We start from the raw sequence: 12728 nt of genomic DNA on the forward strand, positions 1-12728 counted from the left end.
GCAGCTAGCAGATAGTGAGGAGATGTTTTTACAGTGTGTTCTGGGGACAGGCAGCTAGCAGATAGTGAGGAGATGTTTGCCAGATGTGACAAAAAATGCTGTGGCCTAAAAAATGTGTGACACCTCTCAGAGCACCTTTAATCTGTAAAGTAACTAAAGCAGCCAGATAAATGTAGCAGAGTGGAAGTAGAAAGTCACATGAAGAAAAGTACAAGTACCAGATTTTTCATCATTCAATCAATCATCATTCAATACTTGAGTAAATTTGTACTTAGTTACTCTCCTGCTAATGAATGTCCCACAGGAAGTGATCCTCCCAGTCCCGACAGCTCCGTCAACCGGAGAGATGTCAATTGTTTCAAATCTCATAAAAAGAGGATTACATATCAGATTAAACACAAGCCTCTGGTTATATCAGCAGTTTGCAGTTCGAATCATGTTTTTTTTTCACCCTCAAACACACACACACACACACACACACACACACACACACACACACACAGGCAATGCAGAGAGTTTATGGCGTAATCAGTCTCAGCATCCAGACTGACTGCTCTCACTGTTTACATGTTGCAGATTTGTCGGCTTCTGATCTTTATTTCTACCCTCACGTCCACACGACTCGCTTTAATCTCTCAAAGGAGCTGCTTAAAGACAAAGACTCTTTACATCATCAATCACATCAGTCTACTATAAAAGTATATTATTATGAATTAAATTCAAATTTCAAACATTTCTGTTACGGATATAGTTACTTTACAAATAAAGATTTTATATAAAACAAAAACTGTTTAAGGGAAAACCATCCATTGTTTTTTTTGTTTTTTTAACCAGACCTCCATTAGGCCAATGCCGCGGGACAAAGGGAGCTAGCGATGCATGCTCACCGTAGCCCAGGTATTTCAAGGTAAAAGGTACTTTATTGTCACATACACACACATGTAGCAAAATTCATTCTCAGCATTTAACCCCTCCCTGAAGGGAGCAGTGGGTAGCCAATCACAGCGCCCGGGGACCGACTCCAGATCGGAGCCAGTGCCTTGCTCAAGGGCTCTGACGGGAGAACTTAGTACATGTTATTTGATGGTGGGGGGGGAGGACTAGAGCACCCAGAGGAAAACCACGCAAACATGGGAAGAAAATACAAACTCCACACAGAAAGGCCCGGGACGACCTGGATTCAAACCCTCAACCTTCTTACTGTGAGGCCATAGTCTGGTATTTTTTATTTTTTAAAGGTAAAGATATATTTTATTATGTTCATTTTGTTTCAGGTAGGTTTCATTCTGCTTTCCCACTAAACCCTAATAAATAAAAATGACAGATGAGCCCCTAACACGGTAAAAAGCTCTAAGCTTTCCCCTCTTCAACACACCTGTGCATCTGGCTGATTACCTTTATGCCTTCTGGTGACAATGCACCCCCCAGTGATCAAAACCAAAACTGCACACGCATTAATGTCACCAACGTGGTAAAAAAACTAAAACAAAGTTGCATAATGGCTCCAACAAATTTACAAAATAGAGGAAAGATGGCAGAAAAGCCAAAATATACACATTTAGATTTGTATATCAGAACTTTATTTCTACTTCTATCCTCTCTCATTAATCCCCCCATGACCCCTTTGTTTACCTGGTGACCCTTTGGAGGGGCCCGAGCCCTAGGTTGAGAACCAGTGGAGTCGACTATTTCCACCTCAACAGCTCACACCACAATGCATCATCATACATCATAATATCACAGGCGCTATATTTTTGCAGTACTTCTGATACTTTAAGTTAAATCTGTGGTAATACTTTTGAAAATACGGCCTTTCCTTGTATCAGAGTATTTTTGTACATTGTTCAATTGGTACTTTTCTTCAAAAGTATCTGATTACTCCTTCTACTTCTGGTCCCACATAGACCCCCAACCCCGGCCCCCCCTCCCCCAATTGCCCCTTTACAACCAGCAATGCCTAATCTGTTGCCGTGGTAACTCCAGCCAATAAACTCCACTCTAAAAGGCGCACTTGACTCAGTTGTGTGACCTTGCCTCTGTGTACATTCAGATCTGCTGACCTCGGACGAACACACAGCGTGAACGGGAGAAAGTGGCCACCAGAGGAGGCCGACACACACTTAAGATTTTAAACATCCTCCTTATTACATCGATCCAGGTCATGTTTCTCAAATATTAAAGGAGATGTCTGTTGATGTTTACAGTATATCTTATTTATAATTTCTTCCTCTGTGCCATAGAGCTCCATTGTTGTTAAAAACACATCAATGAGCCACACTGTTGCTCTGGCGGACATGTTCCTTCATCAATATGAACACACACACACACACACACACACACACACACACACACACACACACACACACACACACACTCTGTCATTTATTTTGACTTAATCCCCAACACACGCCATCCTGCTGCCAGAAATACTTACTAAAGCACCAAAAATGTGGATTCATCCGCTACTGAAAATAGTTCCCACTAGATTTGAAAACTTGAATTGATTTGTCGTCCATCATTAAATTAATTCACAATTATTTTGATAATCGGTTTGAGTTATTTTTAGTCATTCAAACTTCTCTGATTGCAGCTTCTAAGATGTGAATATCTTCTAGTGTCTTCTCTCCTCTGTGACAGTAATCTGAATGTCTTTGAGTTGTGGACACAAAGAGACATTTGAGGACGTCATCTTGGGCTTTTTGGGAAACACTGATCCACATTTTTCACCATTTTATAGCACAAACAACTCATCTATTCAACAGGAAAATAGTCAACAGATTAGGTGACAGTGAAAATACTCGTTAGTTTCAGCCCTAGTGCCCAACAAACAAAGTATTTCCTCCTGTTTTCCTAATGGTTAAAAACTACAGTGACCTTTATTTTTACATCATAAGACCAGTGGGCTTGGTCCTGATCATTTCTGTTTGACGACGGTTGTTTATTTTGCTCTTCTAACCAATCAGAAGCCAGTCTTGCATCCGCCCCCCCCCCCCCCCCCCCCCCCCCCCCCCCCACGTCCCTGTCAGTCGACACAGAAGCAGCGGTTGTTAGCAGCCCTCAACGCTACGCCACATCTAAAGTTATTATTCCTGTAAGTTCACTTACAACAACATCCATCTCTTCCACGCTTGAAGCCATTTTCACGGCCGTGCCTTTTGTAATTTTTCTGGCTCCGGCGCAGGAACACAACGTCCCCATTTTTAATCCTGCCCACAAAGCTCTGATTGGCTCGGTTGGTTCTTTCCAAACGGGGGGAACAGCAGATCTATTTGACAGTATTTGAATCAGCGAAATAAGCAGAGATGTAGGCAGAGATTCAAAGGTCTAGAACCAGGCTCGGCTTGAAGCTGAGTGGCACAGGCAGGGTCGGGGGCTCACACACACACACACACACACACACACACACACACACACACACACACACACACACACACACATACAGTACATTGGTGGCTTTAGTCTTATCCTGGGTTTGGATGACAATGACAAAAACATAGAACAACACCGGACTTATCCTGCATTTAAAACACAGGAGGTCCCAATGTGTTATAAACGATAGAGAGATTTTTGTGTTGCTCCATAGAAATCCTAATGAATAGTGGACTCTCAGTGCTCCCGGACAAAACCGCCATTGTAGCATTACACATGACAGAATCCAAACAACAAGAAAGCTGCACACTCGCCAACAAAGACAATCCCTCTGAGAAGCCGTTGACCGACCCTGCATCCGAGAGCTAAGACTGCTAGAGAGCAAACACACTCAAGGCTGATGAGAGCTGATAACTATATGTACAGAGGGAATGTACGTTAGCTACATTACAGGAGGCAGGTGGGAAATACTGCCGGGACTTTAGGCCTCTTACTTCTCTCCTAGGCCGGCATGTTCATTAACACACCCGTTTGTCACTTTGTGTCGGGTGGGTGGGTGGTGGGGGGGGGGGGGACTAGACCGGTTGGTCCTTCTTTACGACTTGCTTTGGGACACAACACACACACAAATTCCACCTGCTGCAGAAAGGGATCATGACAGCAGTCTTTGTCGCAGCTTCATGAGGGGGAAGAGGGCTCAGAGGTCTGCTGATGCAGCCCGGTCCTCTCAGGGCCGTGTGAAAATGCAATCTTGGCACAGGCCCACGCCTCTCGAGCAAACCCTCCAAGAGGGCTCTGCAAAAAGCTCAGTCAACAAGGATGTTGACACAGCTCCAGGAGCAGCGAGCATGCAGCAGGACATGCAGACGGAAACTCAAACTGTGTGTTTTGACCAGGGGCGGGCTGGGACAAAGATTCAGCCCAGGTAATACCTGCCTGTACCGGCCCAATTGCATGAGGCACAGTTTTCATAATTAAATAATACACACACTGGAGCAATTTATAAAGCTTTCTAAATCTTCTTCTAACTACCATCTTGGCACCATCTCAGAAAAGAATGGAAATGTTTACACGTTTAAAACATGTCATTACATACTTAAACAGCCAAAACACCAAGGTACAAAGAAATAGTGGACCAGATGCAAGCTTTTATTTTGAAAAATAGAAGCCCGCCGGCAACAGAAGGGAGGCTCCAGGCTGCAGCCATACAGTCTTGTATATTTTTTTGTCAAACTAGTGTGAAACGCCAGCAGTTGCAATTCTTACCGGATTAGTAAATTCAAATTGTAATGCACCAAAGTGGAGCAAAAGGGAAAACTATCTTATAAATTTAGCTTCTAATAATCTAAAATATGCTTTTAGATGCAACGTGTTTTTGGGGTTTGACCCGACCTGTGCTTCTTCAATTATTACTTTTTTTACTTAGTTTTTCTAAAAATGTCTTTTTAGGCACAACAAACACACAGAATACGGAGAAATACGATGATATAAAACATTTAAAACTATAGATTATCAAGAGCAGCTATGAATCCATCCATGCCCTTATTGTCTTAGGGCACACTATATTTTTATCATTGCTGTTGTACGTTACAAATTTGCTAATTCATTACAGGCCAGAATCCAGTAAGACTTCCCCGAGAGACGCTGAGTGGACCACATTTGTAAAAATGCTGCTTCAATAATGACCAACCATTTTTTTAAATCTGTCTTCTGCATCACTGAACCTCTTTAGAACAGTAACAAGAGGTTTTCATACAGATGTTGTACTGATCATTCATTCCTTGTTCTATTAAATGTCAGAAAGCAGTGAAAATAACATTCAGTTATTGTCCAAAAGTCCAAATTGTCAAAACAAGCAATTTTGAAGATGTCACGTCTTCAAAATTGCTTGTTTTGACAATCAAAAAGTCCCAAACCCGACAATAACCAGTTTACTATCATCTGAAGCCAGGGTCTTCAATGTGTTTTAAGCCAAGGACCCCTTGAGAGAGACAAACCAGGGACCCCCCTACTACACATTTTGTATAAAATCTAGTTAGGCTGCCCGACACAAAAACATGTAGGGCAGCCTAAAGCCTTCATACATACCATTTAAATGCGTTATTCAGAGTGAAACAATGATCATTTATTGTTTATCAATCGATTAGTCAATCTACAGTAAATTAATCAACAATCCTGATAATCGATTAATACTTTAGTTCAACCATGCAAAATGGCAAATATTCTTTGATTCCATCTTCTAAAACGTTAGCACGTACTGCTTTATCCTGTTTAAAGATATTAGGAAACAAATCTCTTTGTGTTTTTAGTTCAAAACAAGACGCCTGAAAGTGTCGTGTATAATCGGTTGTTGCAGCTCTCGATTACTCAGCAGAGAAACTGAAACCTTCACTTATCTATGAAAAAATGTCAAAAAAGTGTGGCGGTGTTGGCCCAGTGGGTAGATTAGGCGCACATATACTTCAAGGTTTATGCCTCGATGCAGAGGTCCAGGGCTCGAACCGACCTCTGGCAATTTCCTGCCTGTCTTCCCCCTCTCTCTTTCTCTCTCTCCCCTTTCTAATGGAGCTGTCCTATTCAATAAAGGCGGAAAAGGCCAAAAATAATCTTTAAATAAATGCAAATGTTTTTCCTGTCTGACAAAGAAATAGAGAAGTTCCATTTACACTGACATAAAACGGAGAGCAGCAGCAATGCCAAACTGGAAGCAGAGACTATTTACAACATTCGGTTTGATCATTTCATGTCGTTGGAGTCATCGTGTACGTGTTTCGGTGCTAAAACAGATCAAAGCCAGAATCAAGAGGCGCTGGTCTGATGCCAGACCAGGGCCCCGTCCCGCCGCCTCACCAGCGCTGCGTGTAGCCCAGCTGAGAGCCGAGGATGCTGCTCTCATGCTTGACTGCCTCTGGATCTCTGACCTACTTTCCTCCATCGTTCCCCCTCTCTGTTCTCGGCCTCCTCCGGCAGCCACACAGCGACTGCACCTTCCTCTAATGTGAGCCGGCCCTGCGGTGTAGGGGCTGAAGGTGGAGCCCGTTTCCATTTTGCCCTCCATCTCTAAAGCGGGGAGGGGGAAACATTTTGCAGGGGCATCCAACTCAGCTCTCCATGTGTTTAGAAGCTGTGGTGGCCAGTACAGCTGCAAAGATTAATCCGTTAGTTGTCAAATATTTATTAATTGGCGTTTTTTTTGATAATCCAATAATTGGTTTCAATCTTTTTTTATGAAAAAAGTAAAAATTCCTGCTTGTTAAATGTGAATATTTTCTATTTTCTCCTCTCCTCTGTGAAAGTAAAGTGAATATATTTGAGTTGTGGACAAAACGAGGCATTTGAGGACGCCGTCTGGGGGCTTTGGGAAACGCTGATCCACATTTCTCACCATTTTCTGAGATTTTACAGTTTTCAAAGAGGAAGATCCCACGCTCTGCTCTCGCTCAGCATCCCATTCTAATGATTACCTGTGGTTTCGGCCCTCTGAACCTTCGTCAAGACCGTGACGCTGAGCGAGATCAGAGCGCCGTTCTTTCCTTTTTCTAGTCTGATGGGACACTTGTACATGCACCAAAGAACTGGTGGATGTGCACATTTCTCCGTAAAGATGATATTTTATAGAATAAACTGACACGCCATCATCACGATACAATGTCATTACGATACAATAATGTCTCAATACAATATCATCACTAGACGATATTATTGCAATTTTAAACATATATATTCTGCGATATATTGCAATTTATGACCTTTTTTCACAATTTCAAACGACTGTATGTCCCCAAAAGGAAACTTTATCAACTTCTCTTTAATCTAAAAAGATATATTTCTCTGTTTCTTCATCTCACTTTGATTGTATTGCTGCAAAATGGGATTGTCAAGCAGACAAACTGACCAACCAACACACACACACACACACACACACACACACACACACAATCAGAGATCCATAGTTGGCGCCTGTGTCTCGATACAGTATTGCCAAGGAAATGACTGCGATCCTATGCTGTATCATTTTTTTCCTCACCCCTAATATTTACCACCGTTGTTTTCACACCTCCAGGATGTAGACCACACCCTGCTGCCTCCACACATCCTCCCTTCAGCCTCTTCCAACGAGACGCGCTGCCTTTCTACACATCCTCCCTTCAGCCTCTTCCAACGAGACGCGGGTCACTTCGTCAGAGCTTTCAGTTTGCAGAAGGAGTAGAAGACATGACCTCGCAGTATGAAATTCTAAAAATGAGGAATTCTTCTTCTTGTGTTGTCATGGTGCAGAATAAAGTATCACCAGGTGCTGCATGTTTCAATATGTACACAACACACACAACACACACACACACACACCCAAACACACGTCTACTGGTGAAATGAACCGTCCTCCATCAGCATGGTGCCGATTAACTCTGCATAAGACTGTAGTTTAGAGCCTGCTGTGGAATTTCTTCTTCTCTTTAACGAGAAGAGAAAACTGAAGAGAAGCAGACCAATGATCTCGTCTTTTTCGGAGTGTTTACAACTGAACTTACACATACATGCAAAAAGAAATGTGTATTAGTTGGCTTTATGGGATACATCTAGGAATCAATTGGTCTTCAACGTTTTGATAAAGGAGGATTTTACGAATAGAATGAAGATATAATGACTTTATGTGTTTATCCAAAATATGAGTTGTTGATCTTAAGTAAGACCCCATAGGAGGCAGATTAGGGCAATTTATGATTATTTTCACTACCAGTTATTATAAATAAATATAAATATATATAAAAAATAAATAAATATTATAAATAATAGAAAATAGTATCACTGCATAACTACCCAAAACTCATGGCGACGCCTTCAAATGCCTTTTTTTGTTTGCTCAAAAATCTAAATATATGTAGATTTGGTTTCTCACGGCCAATACCGATTATTAGTAGTTACTGAGACCGATAACCGATGTATGGAACCACTCACATTGAAAAATCTTTAAGTCAATATAAAGATTTTGGAATGTTACAAACTCCAACACACAACTTTGTTTAAATGCTTTAAGCAAATATTGAATAAGTGAGAACCTGTCAACATAGTCCCCAGTAAAAGATAGTCAGACAGTGTTGTCCCTCTGCTTTCCGTTCCAGGGATGATCATATGAAGGCCGGTTTAGTTGATTCAGATTTTAGATTATTTTGGTTTTGAGAAACCGAAGCAGAGGGACGGACACAGAGCTGCAGCCGAGCCGAAGTAGGGAACCTTTTAATTCATTCACTTTATCGGTTATCAGACGAATAAAACACAGATACAGTTTATCTGCAAATTGCCGAAAAACGGCCACGATCATCAGCCCGGGACGACAATCGGTCTGTTCCTAGTTCACACTCAGAAAGAAGCAGCGACTCTTCCCTTCTTGCTCGAAAAAGAACTTAAAATATGAATTGTTGGGGTTCATTTTCTGTCTGTTGACCAATCGATGAATCGACCAATCGTTTCAGCTCTGAAGCAGATGTCTATAACTTGTAAGAAAAGCTTTGACTGTAGGGAAGTCATTTCATCTTAGGGCTGCAGGTTTTGCCAGCCTAAGCTCCTCAGACTGAGTCCGGCTGGATGAGGTCACCTCTGGATTTCAGCCTACCCCCCCCCCCCCCCCCCCCCCCCCCCCCCCCCCCCACCCACATCACTCTTTTCTAAATGGAGCTCTTCAAAATGACGCTCAAGGACCCGTCGCTGTAGCTGGTGACTCAATACATTCAGAGAGTGATTGTTCTACTTAAAGGAAGAGTGCATTGAACCGGCATCAACCACTCTGCACTCATTTCCATCGTTGTGTCTGCCGTCCTCCAACCTTCTAATAAGATGGAGACGTGGTGAGGGTGGGTGTATATACTGATTTTAACTTTGTTTAGCTTGAATGTGTGGGCTTGTTCCAATCTATCATCCCCGGCACACTAACGACAAGGTAAAAACGGTGCCATGTCATATCTCCGACGCTCCATTGCTCCGACCGCTCAATAACCCAGAAAGGTTCCCTTTGGTCCTACGGCCCACTAGTCCGACGTCCCTTTGTGTTAAAAAACATAAACCCTCTGCTCCGACATCCTATTGTTCCAACCATGTAGCTTTGTATGGCTTTGTGGATAACCTCCCATAGCCATAACTCTATTCAGATAGACAGTATGAGAAGAATAATGGGGTTTTTCTGCAATATTGTGATATGAGACTAGATATCGTCTTAGATTTTGGAAATTGTAATATCATAACATGGCATGAATATTGTCTTTTTCTGGTTTTAAAGGCTGCATTACAGGAAAGTGATGTCATTTTCTGAACTTACCAGACTGGTGTAACTGTTCTAATATTTGTCTTTACCCACTTAGTCATTATTTCCACATTACTGATGATCATTTATCAAAAAGCTCATTGTGTAAATATTTAGTAAATGCACCAAAAGTCAACACTACAATATCGTTGCGGTATCGATATTTAGGTATTTGGTAAAAAATCCAGTGATATTTGATTTTCTCCATATCGCCTAACCCTATTTGAAAGCCATGATGTCTCTCTCTCATGGGGGGGGGGGGGGGGGGCAAATTCTCTGGGCGGGCAAAGCAGAGAAAGGGGAGGTAACCTTGCCCCTCATGAGGTCACAAGGGGCAAGATTCCAGATCTGCCCCTCTGAGCATTCATTTTCTCAAAGGCCGAGCAGGATACTCAGGGCTCGGTTTACACCTATCACCATTTCTAGCCACTGGGGGGCCATAGGCAGGCTGGGGGGACTCATATTAATGTTAAAAACCTCAACAAGTGATATTTTCATGCCATGGGACCTTTAAACTACCATTTCAGCAGTTGTTCAGGAAGGAGGGGTCTATGTCAGACATCACCATGTACATTTCTCCAGTAACAAGTCATTCCCAAGCACTGCAGAAACTTGCAGAATGCTGTTGTCTGTCTTTCCAACCTTTAACAAAAATGACACCGGGATGTCTTCCCTTCCTGTCTGCACATCATCTGGCCTTACAGACTACAACATGCCGCCGCCACCCGTCCTTCCTTTTTGCACAACTCTATGTATCAAGAAGCTGGCTATTCCCTAGGATGTAAAGAGGTGTGTCTGAGGCGAAAAAAGAGACTCACTCCAACAAATCAATCCATTCCTCGCGACCACAGGTAGTTTATCATCACCTCTGACATGCAAACAGCTCATTAGGCCCTGTGGATTCCAAGGTGAAGGCTTTCCATGCACCTGCATCCGATCCTGTCCGCTGACCCAGGATTACTGAGCGGCCCATATGTGTCAGATAAGCGGCCTGGTTCAGCGCTCGGGCCTGTGTGACAGCGCTGTGAGACTGCGCTGCCGCGCGCGCACACTCCTCTGTTGATCAAATGAAAAATGGGCTTGGCATCTGCGCACAGCAGGCTCAAGGCATCGTTTTCCCCGATTCCCCAACAGAATCTGCTCTCTGAATAATGTAAGAATAAAAGCATTCATGTAAATGAGTGTAATCCACCTGGGGCTCGTTGTGCATTGCTATAGACGCAGGATCATAGAATAAAGGAGGGAATGTGTCCGGCACGTATACAGCGATGTTACACTAGAAACCATTTAGGCCATCAGAGGCAGAAAAACAGACAGAAAGATCCAGAATAACAGGAGGGAGAAAGAGAGAAAGAAAGAAAGAAAAAAAGCGAAGAGCCTCACATTTACACTCAATCAAATCAGACGACACAAAGAGAAGAAGCTACAGTGGACTATATATTAGAGAAAAGACATTGCATTATTGTCCTCCTTTTCATAATGAGATTACAGATATTGAGGAAGATTAGTGTTGTTAATGCGCGCGAGACAGCTGCAGCGAGACAAGGACCTGCTCCGGAGGAGGATGGAGACATTTTGCTTTTAGCACGGAGTGAGGAGAAAACACGCCGCGTTGGAGGAGGGAGGAGAGGGAGGAAAACACGTTTCTCTGTTTATTGTTAAATGGAGGATCGATGAAGATGAAGATCGCGCACAATTTGATCTTAAAAGACAAAACACCTAAATGTGCGAAATAAGCCGCTGCAGGAGGATTTCTGCTGCAGAAACAGTGAGAGAAACATGTATTTCATTCATGTTCATGCTATTTCTACACGCTCAGAGGCCCAACCTCTCCCACCTCATGCGAGAAATATTAAGTGACAAGACGAATGCCGATGGAGAAATACGACGCAGGGTTTGGGCTCGGAGCTCGGCGGCTCGCTAAGACGTTTCCGCGGGATTGCATTGACATTAGATCGGTTAAATGAAAAGAAATATGTCGATGGGGGAGGGGGGGGGGGGGTTCTTACCTGAGTGCAGACAGCGGTGTAGTGTCTTCAGCGGCAGTCGCTCACCGGATTCACTCAGCTTCTCCTCGCAGTGCAGAGGCACGCCGGAGGGGGGCGCTGTGGAGAGGGGAGGAGGAAGAAGAAGGAGAAGGAGGAGAGGAGAGGGAGGAGGAGAGGAGAGGAGAAGGATGAGAAGAGAAGAGACGAGAAGGAGAAGGACGAGAGGAGAAAGAGGAGATGAGAGGAAGTAACAAGTAATGTTCCACTCAACTACATTTTAAAGAGACACATAGTACTCTTTACTACATTTATTTGACATATTTATTTTGCAGATTTGGATTGATACAAAATATAATATTTAACAACAATTAGTTAATACATTATGTTATATTATAGATTAAGATACCCATACAAGTAAAGTGATGAGCACATAGATGCATCAATAATGCATCCAGTCATGAAATACACATCCTTCTAATTGGTTATTATTGTTTGGGTCATTTAGAATATGTGTCGATATGAATCTTACCTTACTGTCTGTGTCTATGTCTTCAGTGGACCACATGTCTGAAATAAAAAGAATTGATTTTCAGTTGACTGTGAGTTATAGATGTCAACAGAACATTTAAGAAGTATGTCTAAATTAGTATGGAAGGGACCAAAGAGCAAGGTACAGGACTCAAAAAAAGGTTTCCCTCTCTATTTACCTCCCAGAAATGAGAAAACAGGCAAAGCAAAAAGGATTATTAAGTAAATTGAGCCAAAAAGAGGTCAACAAAACAAATGTTCAAACCCAGAAAGCTTTATTTTACACTCTAATGTAGGTCCCAATGTTTCCAGCGATTCCAAGCATGTGTGGTTACATTTAGGGGGAAATGTGTACGAAATGATGCACAAAAGTAAAAACTCTGAGTCATGAAGCTTCAATAAGTCACAATCAAAGTGCACTTCATTATTCTGCAAAGGGAAAGCTGCATCAGAAACATTATCAGAATCAGAAAAGGGTTTTTGGTCAAAGGAAGTTCCACTGAGGAATTTGCCTCGGTGGCTGTCACATACACAAGCAAACAATAACA

The 12728-nt window shown here is 42.6% G+C and overlaps 1 protein-coding gene across 33 annotated transcripts in view; it reads right to left on the reverse strand.

Moving 5' to 3' along the window:
- mapta (microtubule-associated protein tau a) overlaps positions 1-11898 on the reverse strand; it is a 39487-nt gene extending 27589 nt beyond the window's left edge. For 6 of the 33 annotated variants that reach the window (XM_034859616.1, XM_034859624.1, XM_034859623.1 and 3 more), the window contains exon 1: positions 3106-3257. In XM_034859616.1, the coding sequence (XP_034715507.1) occupies positions 3106-3198 (93 nt within the window). In that variant the 5' untranslated portion in view covers positions 3199-3257. Of the gene's footprint in view, positions 1-3105; positions 3303-11673 lie in introns of those variants that run through there. The other 27 variants (XM_034859646.1, XM_034859639.1, XM_034859632.1 and 24 more) reach the window with 11 other exon arrangements.
- Between the last annotated feature and the right edge of the window lie 830 nt (positions 11899-12728).

Source organism: Etheostoma cragini, chromosome 21 (assembly GCF_013103735.1).
Source record: "Etheostoma cragini isolate CJK2018 chromosome 21, CSU_Ecrag_1.0, whole genome shotgun sequence".
NCBI lineage: Eukaryota > Metazoa > Chordata > Actinopteri > Perciformes > Percidae > Etheostoma > Etheostoma cragini.